Here is a 25174-nt window from a genome sequence, read left to right as displayed (position 1 = left end):
TTTAAAAAAATGAAACATGCTTCATCCAATTGTTCGTTAATAAAAAAAATAGTTTTCCCAGTGCCTTTTTTATATTTTGTGATAATGATTTATATTAAAAAAACAATACATAAACAATAACTTTTTCTCCAAAGAAAATGTCAATAATCACAAGGGCTTAATTTATCATAAGACCTGAGAGACCCCATGTCTAGCCCCCCCCCCCCCCATCTCTCGGGATTTTAATGTTGCTATGTTTTTTATTTTGTTTAATTTTGCTTTGTTTTGTTTATTCTTCGTTTTATTTATTCACTTTTGGTTTTGTATTCCTTTAAAAAATAGTCTATTAGAATTAGAAATTGAGTTAACAAAAATGCAAAGATATATAATTTCCAATTTACAAATATATCATAATTTATTTATGTCTTAAATAATGTAAAAGCATTTTATAAATAAACAGCAATTAAATTTGGTTTAAAGTTTCGGCCAGTGAGGCCCCGTATTGTTCTGTGACTTCAGGTCCAAATTTCATATTCATTGTTTCAATACATAAACAATGACTTTTTTACAAAGAAAATGTCAATGATCACCAGGACTTGATTTATTATAAGACCATGTCTACATCTCTGGGCCTTTTAATATAACTATGTTTTTTGTCTGTTTGTTTCATTTATTTATTTATTTTTTGTATACCTTTAAAAAATTGTCTATTAGAATTAAAAATTGAGTTAACAAAAATTTAAAGATATATAATTTCAAATTTACAAATATACCATAAGTTATGTCTTAAATAATTTAAAAGCATTTTATAAATAAACAGCAATTAAATTTGATTTAAAGTTTGGGCCAGTGAGGCCTCTTACAGTTTTGGGACTTCAGGCCCAATTTTCCAGATCGAGCTTTAATGGTCACGAAATTAATAATCTCGTCCATGAGACGATTTTCGATTAAGTAATTAACAAATCTCTTCACTTTCTCTAAAAGAAAGTTCTACGGTTTTTCCGCCAAGAAACAAAATTTCTCCAAATTATTGCAAATTTTGAAAATTAACTTCCCTCTTACTTCATTTCATATGCAAAACCAGAAACATTCAACCGTGTAAAAGAGGCACGCTATTCCGGCAATATTGCCAAGAGCATGAAAGCGTATAGAAAACTGCAATTATTAGATTAAATTTCTCCTTGAGAATGTTTTTTTGTTTTAGTTTAGCTGGCTAGAAAAATACAAAATTTATGTTTATGTTTTAGCTGCTCTGCTAAACCCTACTTTAAGAATAAAATTATCATTGTTGAAGGTTTTATAAATTTGATCAAGGCCACGTTCTCCCTCATTTCGAATTTCGATCACAATACCAATCTGCATTCAGTCCTTTCTACTTTCTAAGTTGTTCTTTATTGAACAAACATTTTAGTTTGTATATTTTTTAATCAGTTGCAGCTTTCGACGAATTCGAAATAATACAGGCTTGCAATGAAGTTTTCATATTAAAAACTGCTTTAAAAGACACTTAGAGGGGAAAAAAATCAGTGTCTTTTAGTTGCTATTTGTTGAACCTTGTGTATTAAAATGGGATAAAAAAGACAAATTTTGAGCCACTAGATGTGGTTAGATTTTTAAAATAGAAAAGATTAATTAAAAGAATATTTACTTAAAACCCTAAAGAGGTCAAAAGTAACTTTTCTTTTGCACAAATTGTTTGATTTTTACATTAATAAATGTATTTCTTGGTGAATAAAATTATGCGCATGATCTTTGAAAGCAATTATACACAAAAAAAATTTGGGAAACATTTCTAGTCTCTTAAACGGCCAGCAATTGTTCTTTTATCTGTTTCTGGTTGACCTGTTTTAAAAAAATGCGATATTATAATTTACATATTACGAAATTTTTCACCTTCCGACCATTTTCTAATATCAAAAAATGCAAACTAACAGTGCCTCTCCTACAATGTCCACTTTTTGGCAATTGCAAAAACACCTATGCTATTCGAAATATTTTGTCAATTTTTTAAAAAGTCGTTCGCATTTGTTTTAAATAAAATAAAAAATTTCTTGTACAAATGTTATTAAATGAAAGTTAATGTTCTTATTTCTACTTATATAACGAAAAAAATTAGTTTTCATGAAAAGATCAGTTTTTTTGGTGCATTGGTGGGGCTTAGTTTTTTTCTTAATGAAAAATCGCTTAATATTTGGAACGAATTCTTTTCTTTTGCGTTTTAATTAGAGCAAGATATTATGAAAAAAATTTGCTCCATTTTTATTCTTTATTTTTTTCTATTATTCTATTTCTTTTAAACACATTGCGAGTTTGTACCATGGGAAAGCATGAACGATTTTTAAAATCAAAGATAAACAATTCATTTTTATTCCTTTGGAGATGATATTAGACCGTTTTAGGGTGGCTATATTGAAACGTAGAACTAGGCAATATTTAACACTCAATTCTTATAACATTTGCCACTTTAATTAACTCATTATAAATAAACTCTTTAAGTAGAAAACTATTTACAGATATACTTCATTTATGATTAAAGACACGATAATTGTAAAACCTCTCACATTTTCACATGGTTTTGTATATCTATAAAACCCCTCCTAAATTATACTCACGAAATTTATTATACGCATTAATGTTCTCCATAATATTCATAATAACATTGTTTACACTTAACTTTCACGTCTAATTCTCGCAATAATATCCAATTTTTTACTAAAAGATTTAGTTTTAGTTGAAGCAAATAATATATACAATAAAATCACTCAGATTGGTTTTTTAATCTTAATTATTCGTTTACGTTATCACATTGCATTTTCACTTCTAACAATTACGCCTATAGTTAATTCTAATTGATCTTTCTTTTAAGCCATATCACATTTAATTCCTTAAATAAATAAATTAAGTCAGGTTAATCATTGATATTAAGAAATTAATCTTTCTTAAAAAATAATCCAACAATTCTTAAGCTATATCGTGATCATCCTACTTTTTTTAAAAGCCACGCTGGTTTAATCTTATGAAAATTATTTTCAGTAATACCAAAATATGCCTTATTTTTAAGATTGCTTCTTTAATTTTAAAACAATGCATCAGGTACGAATTGTCGGAGATTTTACCGTAAATTTGTATGTTTTTACTTTGCATTGTTGTTTATTGCATATTTTTAGTATATTTTTGTCTAGCATGTCTCTAAAGAGAAATCTTACATTATGCGTCCAACAAGCATCTAGTTTAACGCATTCTTTTTAAAAGCATTTTAAATATTTAAATATATTTAATAACAGACGTTGAGAAGTCGACCCAATTTTGGTTTTACGACTACCAATGTTCAACTCGTTCTTCCGTTGCCAACAGAAGAAAAAAATTCATCGGTTTTTCCGACCACGTATAAGAGCTTTACGTAATAAAAATAGATTTTTCAATTTATTATGAGATCCATACATTTACTTTGCCCTTTATTGTGGAATTACGAAAAGATAGCTCTAATCAATATTTAGTTTCGTATATAAATTCTTACTCATTTGAAATAACTATACTCATAAGGTGGTATAAAAAAAACTACTCATGAGCCGCTATCTCATTCAAGACACTATAAAGGGAGAAAAAAAAATTCAGATTTCAGGTGAAATAATTTGCTTTAGAAATATTTTATCTCAACTACGCGGATATGACCATGATAAGGTAAGTCGACTTTTTATTTTACAGTTTTTTTTAGCTGAATATTCATTCATACATGGGTTTTCGACCTTTATCGTCTGTTTCATGAATCAAATATTATATATAAGGATAAGAACTTATATGTAAATAAAAAAATATCTTGAAAAAATCGGGAAAATCTTTCCTATTTATTTAATGGTGGAGTACCTTAGTCATGGAATTGTACACAATTCATACAATGACGTGGCATTCAAATTCGATAACATTTATCATTCATTTAATTATTGACATACAACTATATAAAAATTATGTCAAGATAAAAACGAGCAAACGAATAGTTTATTTATAACCTTTAGATGTCTGATTTACAGGTATATTCTCGTTATTATATTATTGTTTAATAAATTATGAATATAAATATATAATTTTTGTATTTGCGCATTTTTTTATCACAGCTGTAGGGTAGTTAGCTTTCAGAAATATTATTTTTTAATAAATTAATGAACATAAATAAATAAATTCATGAATATAAATAAATAAATTAATGAATATAAATAAATAAATTAATGAATATAAATAAATAAATTAATGAATATAAATATATAATTTTACACATTTGCGAATTTTTTTTATCGGGGCTGTAGGGTAGATGGTTTTCTGAAATATTATTTTTTAATAAATCAATGAACATAAGTAAATAATTTTATACATATGCCCATTTTTTTTATTAAAGCTGTAGGATAGTGAGTTTTCTGAAACATTATTTTTTAATAAATTAATGAATATAAATAATTAATTTTATACATTTGCCCATTTTTTTATCAGCGCTGTAGGATAGTGAGTTTTTTGAAGCATTATTTTTTAATAAATTAATGAATATAAATAATTAATTTTATACATTTACGCATTTTTTTTTATCAGAGCTGTAGGATTTTTCTGAAACATTATTTTTTAATAAATTAATGAACATAAATAATTAATTTTATACATTTGCGCATTTTTTTTTATCAGAGCTGTAGGATAGTTAGTTTTCTGAAACATTATTTTTTTAATAAATTAATGAATATAAGTAATTAATTTTATACACTTACGCACTTTTTTTTATCTGAGCTGTAGGATAGTGATTTTTCTGAAACATTATTTTTCAATAAATTAACGAATATAAATATGTAATTTTATACTTTCGAGCATTTTTTTAACAGAGCTGTAGGGTAGTTAGTTTTTTGAAAACCTGACTTATAATTGAAGCCCGACTCTATTACAATTTTAACCGAAAGTAATAGCTTTAATGCAAGTAAATGTTTATTTCAAATTGTATATTCCTTTTTTATTATGATTTGAAATAAAACTATTTCATTTATAAGTGCATTTTATATAGCAACATAATTAAATTTGCAATTTAATCATTTGAATTAATAATATTTTATGTAATGTTATAATTTTTATACAGTGTTATAAATATTGTTTTATTAATATTAGTCTTAATTAATATTAGTTTTTATTGTTTAGTTTGCTAATGGTAAAAACATTTTTGCTTAACAGTCACATTTTTACACCAATTTACTTAATTTTAAATGGCAAAATATAAAAAAAATCGATCGACATTTTCTTGAGATATAAAAACTTCATTTAGAAGGCGAAACATCGAAATTAATATTAAGAGAAATTTCGATTGCTAACTGTAGGAATGTTTGTCTAAAGCAATTGAGATCATATTGTCTAGATCAGTGATTCTCAACCACTGTGCCGCGGCACTTTTGTGTGCCGCCAAATTCTTAAAATGTGCCGCCAAATATTAGAAACGAGGCAATAAAAATTATAATACTTTTTTTTATTACGAGTTAAGTTTAAATTGAAGAAAAGTGTGTATATATATATAATATTATATATACAGGGTTTTTCGTAATTACTTCCGGGCAGGAACTGGACTATCGCATTGATGTATGCCGTGTGACCAAGGGTTCACACATAGAACACCTGTAATGTATGTAAGTAAAACTTGAATACATTCGAAATTAATTCATACGTTTCTTTTTTTTTTTTCATATTCGTCTTCTTTTTTTTACCATAGCGCTTCGAAACCCCGGAGGGAATTATGAATAACCCTGTATATATATACATTTTATAATTTTTCCACACTTTAACCGCGTGAACATCTTTGTCGGTAATTGTCTTGTCTCTGACAATCTTAAAATAAGAAAGAAGTGTTTAAATTGTCTTTGACAATTTAAAAAAATGCTGAAATAAGTAGGAAATTTAATGACTATTAAAATTATTAATCAACAAAGGAAAGCAAGCTAAATATTAACTTTCAAATGGAAATAAAAGCTAATCATTAAAGTAAGCTATGCAATTAATAGTTATAAAAACAAATTAACAAAGGATAACTAACAGAAAAATAAACTAACAATTAATAATCACCAAAAATACTAGTTAACAGGAAATCACAAAAAAATAACAGTCAATAGCTATAGAAAACAGGCTAACAATTAATAACTAGCAAAAAAAAGTGAATAACTGTTACTAACTAGTAAAAAATTAGTCGAAAGAAATAATTAATCCCTTAATAAACGTGCTTTTGCAGTACACATTATTTCATTTCACATTCAAAATTATTATCACAAACTATTTAACACAATGTATTATGGGTAAGTAAACAACTTTTAAACTAATTTTTTTCATTGTGTGCCGTCAAATTTCGAAATCGTTAAAAGTGTGCCACCCCCCAAAAAAGGTTGAGAATCACTGGTCTAGATTATCTAGATGGAAGCACAATAGCACTAATAACTTCGCTTCTTAGCAAAATAAACATGGCGGAAAAAAAGACTGTTTTTGGTATAAAGTTGAATAGTTTTGTCCAAAACATATTTAGCACATAGAAAGGAAATTTAACAAGGAATTTTCGGAAGTTTATAACTATTCTACATCCTTTTTACTGAAGAATAATTCTTCTTAGAAATTGTGCTAAAAATAGACATTTCATTATCTTATCTCAGCTAAAATTCACTGACAAGAGATAATCATCAAATTTGCCATCTTTGTAGATTTTCCTTTCCAGAATAAGAAAGTGCAAGACAAATTCAAAATTTTGCTGATCAATGAATGAATTAACCCTTTGACGGAGATGGGACACCTGTGTCCCTTTTATATACAAATTTTTTTGACTCTTTAATTACAAGCAAACATATATTTTGGTGTTTTTTGATTATAAAAAGCAGTCTAATAGTTACTAAAAAAATCTAATAGATTACCGGAATTAAATTTGAACTAAATTGTAAAATCCAAAAAAATAAATAATTTTTTTTAAATTCTTATTCATAATTGTATCAATAATTGATTTTGTAAATTAAGGAAATTTCAATGAATAACGGTTTTTACTAGATCTAAATAATCTCAAAAATTGTAGTTTGGAAGAATTTACCTTTTACCTTTAACGCAGAAAAAAACACCGGTGTTTAAATGCTGTATTTCACAACCATAATTTATTAAAATGCTACATATAATATTTTTCACTCATTTTGACCTAAATTAATTGAAAATAATGAAAAAAAAGTATGCTTGATAAAAATTCTGCTTCAAGAAGCTAAGGTTTAAAGAAATTTCATATTAGCTTGAAAACGATGAGCCCAAAAACAACAGTAGTGTAATTGGAGCTGGAATGAAGCTCTTATTGGCAATGATGAGATAAGTTGTTATTAAACGGCATTTTTTGTTTTAAAAAAATAAGCTTACAGAAAAAAAAATCATATTAAAAACTAAAAATTTTTGAAATAGTTAGGAATTTTACGATGCAGCTTCCTGCAACCTTAATATGGCGATACCTTAATATGGTGATAATAATATTGTACTTGATTACGCGATGCACTATGTTTCAGCCAGTGGTGTGAAAAGGTGTGTGAATGTTCGAGGAAAACTTCTCAATTAAATGCCTCTAAAAAAGAAGTGAAGTCAAAAAAGAGGTAGGAAAAAACAAGAACAATTTAATTAAAAGAAAAAAGCTTGAACTATACAGAAATATAAATCCATTTCTAACTCATTTTGATGAAAATGTAAGCATAAATTATTCTTCGGCAAAAAATTTATGATTTTCAATAAAATATTCCTTAATATTATTAAAAAAATCTTACATTTTTATGACCAAAAGCATAATTATAATTTTTTTTAAATCCCATTTTTTTTTTGCTAATAAAATAGTTTGTTTGACGCAATTATATTTATTTATATACCTATTACAAAAATTAGTTCAAAAAAAAATATTTAATACATTTCGAGTTTTAGACTTTAGACTCCTTAATTGTTGAATGAATGCGTGATTCAACAATTAAGGTTATATCATAATATATAATTATATATATATATGATAATCATAATATATATATATATATATATTATGATTTTCATCGTAATTGATATTATAAATGAAGTGGTGGGAATTTTTTTTCCTTACATACTAAACCAACGAAACCATCACTTTTTTAATTATTTTTAGATTCCTAGTCAAAAATTAAATCAAACGCTAAATATACGAACGATCGCAAATATGCTATAATATATATTAATATCAATCAATATTTGAGTCACTAGTGAGGAAAACTGGAGGAAAAAACATCAAAACCAGTTTGATTGCTTAACATAAACTGAGCAGTGTTTAGCACACCCAACGATTTTTCCCGATTGAATATAAATTTCTTTCGAGTATTTAAAGTGGCAGCAAATCGTATGATTTTACATTTGAATATTATTAACAATATTAACAATTACGATATTGAAATAATTTTTATAACAGACCATAGAAACAAGCTGTGATGTATTTAAGTACTGACAGACTTTAAACTCAGTTTGTTGATGAGTTACTTCACAACCACTTTAAGTACAGCTAAAACAACTAAAACTGCTTCTGCCTTTCTTTCTTTTGGTAATCAAACAACTATTAATGTTCTAAGTCTCGCCTTCTTCACTAGTGATTAGTTGTACTTCAAAAATTTTTGGTTTTACCTCGTTTAAATATTAATTTGTGTCATCTAATACGCCTACTTCTTTTCATTTCTCTTTTAACAAAGACTCTTTAAATATATATCAAGGACACTTAATGCTTTTTTTTTAATAAAAATATGAGCTTTTTTCACTCCAATCTATTGCAAATTTTAAGAAAATAATAGCAATAATAATAATAAGGCATACTTAGCCAAATTACCCGAAGAATTTTTATTTTGAAATAATGTGGGGCTATTATAAATTGGATCATAGCTTGAATAATTTTGTTTAAAAATGCTAGAGTGCTACAGTCGTTCTCATTTAATTGCAGATCGGATAATCGAATTACCCATTAATACGAATAAAATTTAATGGAACCCAATCATTTTACATGAAACTAATGTTAAACTTCCCTGTTTAAATAGATATTTGTTGTTCTTTTATCCCAGCCTAATTGCATAAAGAAGAGATAAAGAAATTAAAAAAAATTCATTTTTGAGAAATGTTTCACTAGCTAAAATGGAATTTCTATTTTTCAGTTAAGATAAGGACGTGGTCACTTCAATATGGACTGCCTGTTCATTAGTTGGTCTAAAGAAATTTAATTTCGAAAGCATTTGAAAGGAATACGCAAGTCATGAAAGTCTTAGTAGAAACTGAAAGTGAAAATTTGACTATGATAAATTGGCAAATTAAACGGGTATAAAAACAGTCTTCAATAATAGATTTTTTTCGGAAGGGATCAAATAATATCTTAGTACCTATATTAAACTTTTCTCTAACATTTTATGTAACTTTAAATGACATTTATATTTTATGATACTAGTACAGACAGTTTTAATTATAATTGATCATAAAACTGAGTTTATTTAATCAAAACGCTATACTATTCATTAAATACCATTAAAAAGTAAATTTTCGCAGAAATTTAGAATTAAAGAGTGAATATTGCACTCCCCTTTTACCCACTTAATTCCATAGATTTGGCTGGAACCGATGGAAGCGGGGTTGACTATACCAACATTAAAAATTTCGAGCGATATTTTTTAAATGTCTAAAAATTGAGTATTATTTATACTATATAAGAAATTACTGAATTTATAATTGCAATTTTTTCACTTGTTTTTTGTGAATATAAAGACTAACTCTCCCCCTCTTCTTTTCAAATAAAAAATATGTTTTTTTCCTGACTATATTTTCTAACAATATTTTCTGACAATAATATCAGGACAAATTTTATTTGCATAATTTTGTAAATTGAAGTGACACTGATTCACTGAAAATTTGATTTCCTAATATGATTTTTGGGATTTGGAACGAATTCATGATACTATTTCTAAGGAGAGATTTGATTCGAATCCATGATACTGCTTATGGTTAAAGATTTGATTCAAATTCACAATACTGTTTGTGATTAAAGTTTTGACTTGAATTCACATAACTCTAAAGATTGGATTCAAATTATTATATTAACTCAAATAATATAATTATTATAATTCAAAAAGTGTTTGTGAGGAAAGGTTTAATTCGAATTGATGACGCAATTTGTAAAGAAAGATTTTATTCAAATTCACAACTACTGATTCTCAGTTTAAATATTTTAAAACTTTTAGTGTTATCTGTATTTTTATTAGAATCTCAGAATTGATTGATTTTATATTAAGCTATCTTGTTTTGTTTTTTTTCAATCAAGTAACCTTGCATTTTAGATAAGCATTTCATTGTGTTGGTTAACAAAATATATAGATGCGTGAGTACATTTTAAAGATTTAAAAGATACAGTGGTATGAAAGTGATTCAAGTCTGGAACTTAAAAGTGAGAAAAATAATTGAGAATAAATCACCTCATTAGATATTGAAACATCTAATATTGTATTGGAACAGGTAATCTTGTAAGAAATATATTGAAAAGGTACAATTAAATACATTGGTCAAAAAGTACTATTAAATACATTGGAAGATGAAAACAATGATAGCTGCGACCAGCTATTATTGTTTTCACCTTCATTCAATAACCATCCAATCAACAAAGGAGTTTAAAAGAGTTTCTTATATATATAAAAAAAAGAGTTCATTTTAAATTATTATATATTTAAAAAAGAAATTGGTGAAAATGATCAAAAAGGACTGTTTTTAATGGTCTAGAACCCTAAATAACATTTATCTTTAAATGTGGATCAGCAGAATTAATTGCAATATTAGCATTATGTGCATTAATCCTTTGCTGCTACATTACAGCTATTTCTTTGACCATTGCACACGCCTGTGTCGGTTTCAGACGTTGCAACAATACAAAAATCTGTAATTCTCAAGCATTTTTTGTTTATTATTGTACATATTCTTTCCAACACGTTTGCAGTTATTTAAAAAATAAATAAATTTCTAAGCTAAATTTTGTTATCCATTGCGTGGCTTAGATTGCAAAGTGAAGCGTTTGAAAGCAATCTAGGAATTTTGTTTTTCAGAAAAAGGCGATTTACCTGCAAATGATGAGCTACATAATAAAAGATGGAACCAAAATCTTTCCATTCAAAAAGTATTCCAATAAAATACGGCGCACCATCTAAAAATCCAAGTCAAAACGAATGAAATAAAGGTGTAAATTCCAGATAGCCGGTCACAATTCAACCGTCACAAATATCACTGCTTTAAAATCTATAAATTTCAAATCATTTACTGAAATAAAACATCAGTCTAGAATGTTATGAAGAACTATAAACAAGCACAACCAACGCACGCGCACTTTGTCTCTCTATTAACATAATAAAACCATAAGGTAATTGATCGAATCGTACCAAACCTGGGGAAAGCCCACCCCTCTAGCAGAAGTTCCCTACACAATAAATCATGACTCACCAATAGGACTTGCAGCCACATACAGAACTATTAGCAGAACATCGAACATGATGATACCGGCACAAAGATTTTCATCTCCGCTATCGCTCTGGACCTCTGCAGAGCATTTACAAAAATCATCATCTTAACACAAAAAAAAAAGAAAAGATAATTATTTACATCAGAGAAGAGCGAACTTTGATCACTAAGTATTTCTCTAATCAGAAACTCAAGACACTAAATCCCATTGGTGTCATAGACACAAACTGAGAGATAACAAAGTACGGAATGAAGCGCGATTCAGAGACTGATAAAAAGCGAAAGATTAAACAAATAATGAAAAAAAGTAAATCGAATTGTGGGTTCCTGAAGTATCGGGGGAAGGACAAACAAAAGCACCCCGCGCAGAACAGCTGCTGAGATTCTATGAAAAAAGGGGAAAGCGCTTCCGGTCACGATGGCGGTAGTGCTGCCATCTTGGGCATGCGCGAGTAACTAAACTTGTTCCGGTCTTTGCACCTGTCCTTGGAAGAGATACAGGAAGTTTCATAGAACCGGTAAAATTAACAAATGAAGCAATTTGTTTTCCATTCGTTTAACTATCGGAAGTTGAAGGATTATCCGTTAAGCTGAATTATTATACCTAGTTAATCTTTTCAATAAAACCTTAAGAAGCTCGTATTTTAAAGGAGTTTTAATTCGTTGACTCTGAGTATTTGGAATGGCAAAATACAATTTGTGTTGTTCTTAAATGAATGTTACATAATTAATAAAAAATTTGTATATTGCATATTAAATATGAGGTAGTGCCCAAAATAAAAAAAACGTGAGTATCTTAAATAAATAAGCTGCTTTTTTAAAATTTAATAACTCAGAAACTATATTACCGATGATCTCAAATATTACATTTTGCTGTTTAAAATTATGTTCCTAAATGATATAAAACTTTATATACCTGGAAATTAAAAAAAAAAAATGTCAGACTGCTTTTCTGTTAATAAATAAAGAATAATTTTTAAAAAAAATTTGAAACGAATTATTTGTAGGAGAAACAAATGTTTAAATTATGAGCAAAAAATTTTCGATTTGCGTAAAAATTTCTTATGATTCTCTTCTTCATGGCAAAATGCGCAAATATTAAAACTTTCAACCGCTCTCCTGGCATAACTAATCTAATGGTACCATATTTCCCATATTTCGTGGAAATCTGACAAAAAAAGGTAGGTAGTATGTTTATTCAGAGAAAGTGCGCTTCTGTGTCTGATTTTGTAACTTAAAATATCGTCTGCGCTATTTAATAAGCATATCTCTCGAATCATTAAGACTAAGTCCTATTATGTAAGAGACCTGTCATTAAATTAAAAGTTATTCATATTAAACTGATTTTTTATTTATTTTTTTTTTTGTAGCAAAAAACCTCAATCTATGCGTGAATTAATCGGATCGAAACAAAACTATTTAGTAAATTTAATAGATTTTAATATCGTTTTCATGAGATTTAGTTTTTTAATTTTCTTATTTCAAGGAAGGAAAGAGTGGTGAAAACATTAAGTGATTAGCTTAGCTGCCTTCCGGTAAGGCAAGTATTGATCTAATAATTATTGATTAGCCATGTGATTTGATAGACCGATCTGTCCCAGTATTTTCTGCGTTGAAGGTTTCTATTGATCTAATTCATTGAGTATTAAGCTGAATCCCTTAACAGATCCTTTTAACTTTAATTTATAACAGTATTTTATTGTTATTTGCAATTGTAAAATGGTTTATAATATTAAAACACCTTTCTAAATAACTATGTCATAAAATGAAGCGCAGAATTACATTATAATAATGAGGAAGAAGAAAAAAAAAACAATTCTCTTAGTTTTAAACTCTTGAATTAAAAATGTAATAATAGCAGTACAGGAAAATAACTTTAAATTAGGGATATAAAAATATTTATAGAAAAACACTACCTTTATGATTTTTATTAATTTTACGCTCATGACAATTAAAGCAATATGGAAATAAATGAAGGAAAATTGGATCCTACAACGTGATTTTCCGGCCAATAAAAATTCACGGACAACAATGGAAAACTGCCACACCATCAGTAGATTTTTCTATATAGTAAGATAAAACTGTTACTATACTTGTAACAGCTCAACACTTGTAACAGCCCCATTCACTTAATCATAACCTGGGGTAATTCCTGATCAAAAAATACAAACATCTGTGGAAAAACTATTCAAGATAGAATTTTAATATTTACTGGAAGTTTGTGGCTATATGAGATGAGTCCTATGCTGCCTTCTTTTGTTTGAAAATCTAATTAGAATTTAAAGGATTTTAAATTTTTAGTGATCAGGAATTACCCCTTCTCTTCATCATTTCTGGGGTAATTCCTGATCACCAGTTTTTATAATAAATGGGCTGTTTAAAAATAATTATACAATGATAATTAACTAATAAGACATTGAGATCAAACAAATAAACCAAAAAGATATTTTTAAGCAGCTATTAAAACGTTTTATTTAAAAGCAGGAATAAAGATTAACACTTCAGCTCTAGCAGCAGCTCTCACACTGAAATTTTTATTTTCAATCATTAAAAGAAATTTGCTATTTTTGCTTTCTTGAAGCTTAGCATCCTTTTTAGGCTTATTATTTCTCATCATATTCATATAAGGTTAATTTATCAACTTAAAAATTATTCTAACAATGTACACACATAAAATTAAGATAGAAGAAAGGTAAGACAAGCTAGAAATAGTGCATATCAGAACACATTTGTCTTGAATACAGTTAAAAACAAATTTTGTGATTATAGTTAAAATATATTTTATAGTTGTTCCACTTAATAAATATGAACTGTTATTTAAGAAAGGACAATTAACTATTTATTAGCTATTTTTTGTACTATTTATAAGAAGAAATGACAATGATCAGGAATTACCCCAGTGATCAATAATTACCCTATCTGTAGGGGGCAACATTTGATATAGTTTCCTATAATCAATTATAATGTTTACAGTAGATGTGAAACAATGAAACAAAAGCTTACACTATTTTTATATCAAAGAAAAAGAAAGTAACTCAAAATATTTGTTACTCAGAGAAGGAGGGGGATCTTTGCAGAAATGTGCACATTTTGAAACCGATCTTTGAAATGGAAAATACAGAAAGCATTTTAAAAGATACTTATTTTGTTAGATTAAACAAAAAACTATTATTAAGTAAATGTAGTTATACTTTAGTAAAGTGTACAAGCATTCTCGTCCATGTCTCAAATTTTAAAAAAATAATTTTTTTAAAAAATAAAACTAAGGTGATCATTATTTACCCCAGAAACAGAGTGATCGTGAATTACCCCGGGTCACCCTACTAAATATTTCTGAGGTTGGTACGATTAAGGAAGCAGGTGGTGCGAATTAGTTTTTTAAATCTCACCACTTGAAAACCTTCTAAAAACAATTAATTTCTAGTACTTTACTGTACAAGTATTATTACCAAAAAATAATTTAAGTAGTTGAATAACTGTATTTCATTATTAAAATAATGAAATGCAATGGGTACTTGCACTCCGAGAAAAAGAAGACAACCAATAATCACGCATGTGACCTATGACGTTAGCACCAAGCACCAGCTAATCTTTATCAGCAATATGGAGTATTAAAGTTGAACTAAGCTTCTCTACATAATTTAAAATGTTAATTAACGTTAAGTTAATTAAATACAAAACCGTATCGCACATTGAATTAGTTGAAATATAATTTTTTCTCGTCTTCTTATTTTACTTAACTTAGATTTATTATTTGTTTATGTATTTGATTGTAACCGTGATATATTTTTATTTTGTGTGTATCGCAAATTCGAAGCGTAATAAGTTTGATTATGTTCTACATGACTTCATGTCTATCTTCGTGTTAAGTAAGAAATATATTATGAAAGACTTGGAATCTTTATGAAAGAATCTTTGTGTAAGAATATAGAATGTGACACTTAAGAGAATTGATAATTGACGGGCTTGGCTTACTCGAAATAGATTGGAAAGAACAGTTGCAAACGTAACTTCGTGTAAATATATAGTGGTATAATTGAAATATTTGTGAAAGAACCTTTGTGAAAGAATATAGGCTGTGTTTCATAAGAGAATTGGAACCTGACAGGCTTGGCCTACTCGAAATAGAATGGAAGGAACAGTTGCTAACGTAAACAAATATCACGTTTCTGCAACCAATCAGGATCGAGATACGCACACTACGTCACTTGCAGGTATCCTAAGACTCCTATACTCTAATTCAGGGGCACTAATGCATCCTACTGTCAGTGATCCGTGCCTGATAAAAATTAAAATGTGAAAAGTGGCAAGACTTAGTCAATTCTCCTCTATATATTTAGTACTTGGTAGTAAATAGGGAAAAAAAGTTAGGTAGAAAAGTCCCAAATAAAAAAAAAAGGAAGAAGTCCCTGGAAAAACAGGGATTCAATATAATTGATTACTTATTCGACTTATTTTGAAACTTAATTCAAATAAATATACAATGGTTAATTTTAAGTTAACGGAAAGGAACTTATTATTACATGATAAAGATTTTTCGCTTCTCGATGCTCCCCCTCCCCATTATAACAAACATTTGAGTCATTTAACAGCGCAAAACTTTTAGGTGCAAATTTAAAGTACTGCTTTATTAGTTTGGCAAAATTTAAGAACGCTCTAATAATTTGTCCTTAAAATTAAAAATTATACTAATGCATATAGCAATCTTGGATAGATAATTTAGTACAACACATTTGCCAGCGTTTAAATTTTTTAATAATCACTTTTATTATTTATTTATTTATTTAAATTAATGGAAACAGATTTGGGTGGAATTGAAAATTTCTATGGGCATAAATTACACAAAAACAAATATATTTTTCAAAAATATTATTATCAGACGTACGAATATAAAACTTCTTTTCAAAAAATGATTAAATAAAATCGTAAGGTTTTGTTGGTATAATTCTGTCAGAAAAAAAATCTATCAAAATCCTAAATATCGTGCGCGACGAATACTGCCAAAAGATATGACCAAGCCAAGTAGAAACTATTTGCAGATCAAGTTAGAAAAATTTAAATAATGACGGTGGTAGATAAAAGAAGCATATTTCACTTTTCCCTCTCCATACCACTCCTCTTTGAACATTGCTCGTAAGGAAAAAAATCTTTTTAATTTCATTAAAGATTATCTTAATTTCATTATCGTATAGCTATTTTAAAAAGTTCTTTTTTTATATAAAATAATACTGTGGATCGTCATGAGTTTATACTTTTGAAAAATTCTTAATATGTTGAATAACATTCCGAATTTATCAAAACATTAATTTTATTTTATTTCATCATTATATTTTTTCCCCCATGAAATCAGCATTTAACTGTCCTTTTTTTTCTCATCTTAGATATAGAATTAATAATAGAATTAATAAATTCATCCCATTATAGAATTAATAAAATTTTCTGCAATTTTAAATTTGCTTAACCTTCCTGTACCCATGCTTTAAATTATTGAAGAAAAGGAGGCTTTTACTTAGAAATAAACAGCTTAAATGAATAACTCATAAATGCAATTTGAGAAAAACATGAATATTTTTGATTAATTAATTAAACATAATCAGTTTTTTTAGTTAATTTTTTTTTATCACATAAAGAAAATGGAAATTTTTATTTTTTGTGCATTTTACACATTGAATGATAATTTTTTAATGTAAATTGCCTCACTTTTTAATTATGAAACAAAAACCACAAAAATTTAAATAATATAAAATAATACGTGTCATATAATTATCCAAAAAGTCATTTGAGTGAATTTATTACCTTTCTTTTAGGTTATTTTCTTTTCCAGTGTAATTAAAACTAAACAACGAAGGTAAAACTAGTTATATTTTTAAATAGACTCGTTTTGTAAAGGCATTTTATGAAAAATTTGTATTTTCCGATTATTATTCTGTGAAAAAATTTATATATTTTTTAATTTAACATAAAATTAATGATAGTTAATTAATATTAACAAATAATTAATTAAATAAAAATTTTAAAAACTACATTTTTCAAATGATGAGAAACTATGAGTAATTTACATTTAAAATTCAGATGGAGTTTTTTTTTCTTTTTTAAAGTGATACTCTTTTGCGGTTTTTATTTTAGTTTTTTTTTTAGGTGACAATAAATTGTGCAGAAAGCACCATTTATTGTCAATTGTGCTGGAGGCTCCAATAGAGATTCAAGCACTCGAAATGGTCGAAAAACTCCCGAAATTTCGATTTCAAGATTCTATTTAATTCATGTCATAAAATTGTCCGACTTTGATTTCGTTTTTAAAGAAATTATACTGAAGAATTCATTTTTACCCCCCCACACACACACACACTACTATTTTGGAAGCATTTCACTCTTCTATTATTCTTTAACACAGTGTTTTTCCTTTGAATTCGAATATTTTGACTTCGAAAATTGAAATTTAAATTCAAAACTTTTCTTTTTGAAAAAAAAATAGTGTTTACATGTAAATAAAAATTAATGATTGAATAAAAATTATAAAAAAATTTCAGAAAAGTGTTTAAATATCATAATTGCACTGGTGCTAAAAATTTAGAAAATTTGCAGATTTCGCAGACTACCTTTATTACTATTTGATAGTTTAGAATGAAATTTGGTTTGAAAATAGATTGATAGAATGTAACATAGTTAATTTAATTTATAATGTATTTGTATAACATTCATAAATGAATGTTTTTTAAATGAATGTTTTTGACGTCAATTTAATTTTTTTTCTAAGAAATAATTCTTTGTATCATTTAAAAATTAACCCTTCTCATTTAGATATTTTGTGTAGGTCAGTTTAAATTTTGCCTAAACGAGCTAATTTTTGTCATCCTATTTTTCAAAAATTATTCTATCAATGATACTCCAGAAAGTTAGTTCGTAAAAGGTAAAAAAAACTTCGTAAAACGTAAAAAAGTTTAACTAGAGATTTAAGTGAAAAGTTGATAAGCTGCTGCAGTATTATGTAACACAGTACAAGTAAAAATCAATCAAACAACAATATTAATGCTTTGAAATGCTTATTTTATGTTGATTTCAAAGATAATTCTAATGTTCCTTTTTTTCTCTGTCACTATCGACGAGACGCAATTTTTATTTTATTTTTTATAATTGTAGTCTTGAAATGTAACTGTAGATGGCGTAACTGAAAAAGGATTTAAAATTTTTTTGGCTGGGTGTTTCATGAGCATTGTTGTCATTTTTCTGCAACAAACTTGCTCATAGCAAACTAAATTTTTACTAAGTAATTTTTAAATACAATTTATAGTTTAGAGTATTATTATTGTGATCAAGTAATAATGGCTAATAATACAGAAGATAAATCTAAAAAGTATCGAGTTTTAGTACTTGGGGGTAAGTTATTTTACTATTTGTTTCAATTGTCATTAACTAGCTTTGCAACTTGTATGCATTTATTAGTTGAGAATATAGGATAATTATAACTGTTTATTGCTAATTATCTATTTATTTTCGTGATTTCTATTTCTTTTGGCTGTAATTATATAAATTTATATCTTTCTAAAGGGAAACTATTCTTGAAAGATTCTATAAATTATTAATTGTTTGAATTATCGAGATATTTTTACCGAGATTTAAATTTGTGGTTTTAGAAGATACTATAAAGATGTGCTGCTCATAAAATTACTTAAAATTTTAATGAATTGCAGAAATGCAAAATTTCCACTCTTATAAAATCATAATTGTGTGATTGTGATCTAACAAAGGATTTGAGAGAGGAATAAAATTTTAAAAAAATAACATTTATAGAGAAAAAAATACCTATATTTATTTTATTACTTTAAGCGTTTTTTTCTTCTTTTTTCTAAAAATTTTTCAAAATTAAAAAGTGGTAAGACTTAATTATGAGAATTGATATGTTATATATTTTATAACGTTTATTTTGAATTTAAAGTTTTAAATTTTGTTTGCATGTGCACCTTTATATCCTTGGTGCATTATCAGTTTAAAAAGGAAAAATACTGGAAAAGTACATTTTATGTATGCAACCAAAAAGGTTTTTTATTTTATTGAAATATTTTTAGGAATAATGCAATAATTTTTTGCAACTAATCAGAATTGAAATTCATGATATTATATATTTTGACTAATTTTCACGGTACATTCGCAACAAAATCACTATATCTAAAGAAGAAACAAAGAAACAAAAATCCAAATAGATGCATGGCAAATAAACTTGTTTTACTTCATAATAAAAAGCTTACTTTTTTCGTTGTAATGTTAAAAATATAAATGCTTAAAATGTATTATTGACAATTGACATTGCATTCTAATAACAATTGTAATGCATTTAATTTAACATATTTTTCTTTTTATGATAATTTTGTGAATGAATAGAGTTTATCTAAATGAATTATGTTTTAAATGATAGCATTTAATGCTGGATTTTGCAATGTATGTGCTTTATTTTACAATTAAAAAGAAAACAATATTTCAAATTTGAACAATTTACATCATTCATTGTTATATTTTAACTCACTTTGTGCATTTATGCTTAAGTCAGTTCATTTAATGATTAAGTTGAAGGAATCCATGCTAAAAATGATACATTTAGATTGTAATAAATTCATACAAGAAATCATTAAAGTTCAAATAATGTAGTTTATAATGTTGTTATAAATAATGTTGCTTGTTAATTTTAAAGAATTCATGCTAGAAAAGATTCTTTTGAATTTTATTTAGTATAAGTATTAATTTAAGTAGTATATTTAGTATAAGTATTATTTAGTATAAGTATAATATTTAGTATAATTACAAAGACATGGGTGCCACATGGTATGGGGGGAGGGGAAAGATCCAGGGGATTGAATTCAGTCCCCCATTTAATATATATTTCATTTTTTTTTTTTTTTTTTTTTTTTTTTTTTTTTTTTTTTTTTAATTAAGCTTTTAAAAAAAAAAAAAAAAATTCTAACGAAAATTTTAAAACATTTTTCAGTTAAAATAAATTTAAAAAAAATTTTTTTTATTTTTATATTGAGTGTTATTGACTGAATTTGTGTAAATAAAATTTGTATTGTCAAATCAGAATCTGTTTGAGTTTAAATTGTTTTTCTCGATATTTTGAGATATTTAGTTTATTATTTTTTAAAAAATTATCTTGTGGAAAACATTAATGATGCAGTGAAAAATAGAGGTAGGAATGGCTCCAAGAAAAAGTCAGAAATTTAGATAATTAGTGTAAAGAGCTATACAAGGTTTAGCTGTTATTTTTTATTTGCTTGCTGTAAAAAATAAGATAATGAAATAAAGCGAAGAAGTAACTTAGAAAAAGTAATCAAGTCATTGATATAATAAATGCGCCATTCTCATGGTAAGTGAGCTATAATTTTCTGAAATATTCTGTTTAATAACAGACCGTGTTAATTGGTGAAAAAATAAGTTCAGTCTTGAAATTTTTTAAAGTGGCACCCATGCAAAGAATGGAATCTTAGCAGGTTACATTTAAACTGTATTTAGTACACACAATCATTTGGTAAAGATTGAACAATATTATGTATTTATGCTTCATTACATTAACTAATATAATCAATTTTAAAAAAAGCATAGGAAAGACTGAGAAAGAGAGTGATAACTGAAATTGAAAAAGAGGAAATAAAAAATGAATGCCTAAAAATGAAAAAAAAATTGAAAATGAAAGCATAAGTCTGCATGCTTAGGTAGTTGAATTGTTTGGGAGGCCAGGGATCTACATGCTTGTAAGGATGGATTTAAATTGATATATGAATAACATTCATTAAATGTTAATCAGTTCCGTATATTTATTTAATTTTATCAATTCATTTTAAGGAATGCATACTTTACAGGAATTTAGTACACACAAGCATTAATTAAAGATTGTAATAAAGACAATAAAGAGCACTTATGCTTTATTCAATCAATAATTAGTTTTAAAGAATACATGCTAGAAAAGATACATTGTATTTAGTACAACCATTAATTAAAGGTCAAATTGTATGCTTAATTTAACCACATTAAATAATTAATTTTAAATAATCCTTGATAAGAAGGATTGGTTACTTTATCTAAGCAACATTCGTTAAATGTCAAAAAACATTGTGCATTTATTAAATTCAATTAAATTATTCAATTCACATTTACAAGAATGCACATTGAAAAGGATTCAATTATATTTTATTTACGTAAGTAGTAATTGAAAATTCAATACATTGCTCATTAAACTGAATTTTAAGTTCATTTTCCCTAAGCATACATTTTTATGCCTTATTTGTAAACTTAAACCTATTTTTTTCTCTTTACTTTTCATTTTAATTGTAAAGCTACAATGCTCAAGGTAAATTTCATCTTAAACTGTTGGTTGCTTAGTAACGATGGAGATAGTAATGTTTATGGCGTAGATATGACCTAGCTTCTATTAAAAACCAAAAAAATTTTAAAATATTTAAGTTTTATTTCAAAATTCTTGAAAGATAATTATCATAAGATTACGTTTAAAAATTTACCTCAATAAATTGTGAAATAAAATTACGTATGTTTGTCATTTACCTTCTAAAAAGTTATTTAATTACAATTCACACCAGTAAAAATGCAAATATTTAAATAAAAGTGAGCAACTATGGTTACTTTAGTAAATAGGGTTGTACTAGATGTAGTGGATTCGAATCCACCCTGATTATCTGATCTATTTTATCTAATTTGTGCTATTTATTTGTATGTAAATAAATTAATGTAATAATATGCTCATAATAGAGGTGATATTTAATTCGTTTTAAAGCGGTTTCATTATATTGAATTACAGAAAACTTTTTTACTATTTTCATGTTTGTGAGGGTAGACTTGCAATCGAAATTCCGACTTGTTAGAGCTCTCAATTATTTGCCTACTATAAAATATTAAGAAGAAAAGGAAAAAAAAAAAACTCTATTTTTTAAGTAGCTTAAAGGAGGAAATAATTTTTATTTTTGTCAGACCTGAAACGTTAAACTCATCACTTTTATAATAAGTCCTAACATCACTGAAAAGTTTCAACAAGACTTTCCCTTTTTAATGTGCCTAGCGTTTTAGGCCTGCCAAAACAAAAAAAATTTCCACTACAAAAACGAAATACCCTAAAAACGAACTTAGAACAACTGTACAAGATAATATTATTTTTTTTTTTAATCTATTAATTTATTTTAATTAAATATTGAAAAAAATTGGGTAAAGAAGAAACTGATTTTGGTTCTCGATAAACTGGCGGTTTAACTCTGATGTAAAGAGACTTAACTTTTATAAATATTGGGAGGAATATTTCAATTGTCTTCTGGCGCGTTGCGAGTCCTCTTGATTAACAGCTGTTTTATGAAGCCGCTGTCAGAAACGTGTTTATGCCCCACAGCTCATCACGTGATTCATTCATTTGTCTGTGTACAGGAAACTCGGCATTGGTCTTACTTGGATGGAAAAAAATTATCTTTTTACTGTGTCTGAAGTAGTCAAAATACAATTATAAAAAATACATTGTTTAGAGAAACGCATTTATATATTGGTATTTGGTGATGCTGTCATTTCCAAAATGTTCTAAAAAATTGCAAGCGTTTTTTATAATATATTTTTTGATACTGTTAAGATTTTTATTTTTTTATGTACATTGAAAATTACGTTTAGAAAGATTTATTTCAGGAGCTGCAACCTCCGAAATGGGCAAACTTTTGCAAGTTTTTTTTAATATTTTTCTTTACTATTGGGCCATTATTATTATTTTACTTAAAGTGATAAAATACATTTTAAAGAAAAACGCATTTTTGTATTTGCATTCTGTGATGCCGTAGTTTCCGAAATGTTTTGGAAAAATAAGATAAAATGGCGAGAGTATTTATTAATATTCTTCGTTATTTTTAAGATTTTTTTGTACTTTGAAAATTACATTGGGAAGAAAAACGTATTTCAGGAGCTGTAACCTCCAAAATAGGCTAACTTTTACAAGCAGTTTTTTTTTTTTTTTTTTTTCCTAATTGAAAAACGTACTGTAAGGAAAACGCATTTCAGAAGCTGTAATTTCCGAAGTATACTGACTTTTGCAAGCGTTTTTTGTCATTATTGGGCTTTCATTTTGTATATTTCTTTATTTATGCGCTATAGTTTTAAAGGCATAGTATAATTGTTTTGCGTTGCTATGGCAGTGCTTGATATAGCCAATTAGTTAATGATTTAGCGAATGGATAAATCAGATTATTGGCGTGTTAGTAGAATGCGAATGAGTAAATAAGCCTATTTATAGGTTAATTTTTTATTTTATTTAACTTAACATTTGTGGTATATCAGTCGGCAACATTTTAATTTAATTTATTTATTTTTTAACGTTAACAGGTATTGAATCTTGCACTTATCTGAATTATCGTGTTTGTAGCAGGAAAAAAGATTATTCTGACATCCGCATTTTACGGATGTCAGACCCCGTCTAAAAACTTCCTTCATGACGTCATGTAGCTCTTTGCTATTCTTATAATGGTGCACGAAATATATATTACATAAAATCGTTATGTATTGCGCAAAAAGTTAAATAAAGAGCACTTAAATAACTTTAGCTCTAATACTCGGATTTTCCCCTTACACACTGAACCTTAATGATGCGACTAACTTTATACAAATAATTATTTTTGACTTTGTTATTAAAATTTCAAACGAGTTTTTTTTTTTTTTTTTAATTCTTTCATATTTGGATTTGTGTTGATTTGTTCCAAATTATAGCATTGTAAAAGATGTGAACATGCGACATTTCTTTAGCGAGCAAAATTCTTTCTTTTTATTACCTTACAAGATATCATTGCAAAATCGAGTTCTAAATATCGCCATTAGAGCTTAGTGTTTGCTTTATAAATAATGCTGAGCGATAACGGAATTTCAATATCGCTATATAAGATCGTGAACTATCGATATCTTACGATGCATGAGCCGCTATGGTTCAGGGAATGGAGTGTTCGCCTATCAATGAGGTGAATCGGGTTCGTATCCCCTGGTCGACACGAATCCATATTCGGCTTGCACCGACCACAATGCTGACGTGAAATATCCTCAGTGGCAGATGGATCATGGGTTAGAGTCCCCTTACAGGCAGGCTAACCATGTTAGGTTTTCGTGGTTTTCCTCTCTATGTAACACAAATTCGGGTTTCCATAAAAAAAAGTTCTCCACGAAGGCAATTTTCTCCCAATACTTGATCCAAAAGTTCCGTTGTCTTCTGGATTGGGTTCAAAATTACAAGACTGTGGAGTTGAATATTAATAGTCGTAAACCCAAAAATTGGGTCGGCTGTTCAACGACGGTTATAAAATACTAGGAGGCTCCGCCCCCTGCTCGCTAACGCTCGCCAACCCACGAGAATTGTTACGCAATCCTATGTGGTTCACGCCGTGAACCATGGCTCGCTGCGCTCGCTCGCCAATGAACACAATGCTCTAGCACAAAGATATAGTATATTATCATCAAAGACATAGTATTGTATCATCAAAGACATAGTATTGTACTTATGTAGAAGAATTCTATCAATGTTCTTATTGGCTTTTAAAAAAGTATATTAGCTATTTAGATTGTACATGGTGAAAAAATCCAAACATTAGCTAAATGAGAAACATATTAGCAAAATAAATTATCAAATATTGCAGTTACTCACCTAAATTTAACTAAATGTGTATAATAAATTAGTTAA

At 27.1% G+C, this 25174-nt stretch overlaps 2 protein-coding genes across 4 annotated transcripts in view; one reads left to right on the top strand and one right to left on the bottom strand.

The window, feature by feature from the left end:
- Positions 1-11892, bottom strand: part of LOC110283246 (uncharacterized) — a 41293-nt gene extending 29401 nt beyond the window's left edge. Inside the window, exon 1 of one of the 2 annotated variants that reach the window (XM_087166286.1) lies at positions 11091-11892. In XM_087166286.1, coding sequence (XP_087022412.1) covers positions 11091-11139 — 49 coding nt within the window. In that variant the 5' untranslated portion in view covers positions 11140-11892. The remainder of the gene's footprint in view (positions 1-11090) is intronic. The other variant, XM_087166285.1, reaches the window with a different exon arrangement.
- Positions 11893-18653: 6761 nt separating this feature from the next.
- Positions 18654-25174, top strand: part of LOC107455246 (uncharacterized) — a 32940-nt gene continuing 26419 nt past the window's right edge. Inside the window, exon 1 of one of the 2 annotated variants that reach the window (XM_043049297.3) lies at positions 18654-18861. In XM_043049297.3, coding sequence (XP_042905231.2) covers positions 18807-18861 — 55 coding nt within the window. In that variant the 5' untranslated portion in view covers positions 18654-18806. The remainder of the gene's footprint in view (positions 18862-25174) is intronic. The other variant, XM_043049298.3, reaches the window with a different exon arrangement.

Source organism: Parasteatoda tepidariorum, chromosome 6 (assembly GCF_982258835.1).
Source record: "Parasteatoda tepidariorum strain Cologne lab strain chromosome 6, Ptep-v5.0, whole genome shotgun sequence".
Lineage (NCBI taxonomy): Eukaryota > Metazoa > Arthropoda > Arachnida > Araneae > Theridiidae > Parasteatoda > Parasteatoda tepidariorum.
This window is presented reverse-complemented; position numbering and strand designations above follow the sequence as displayed.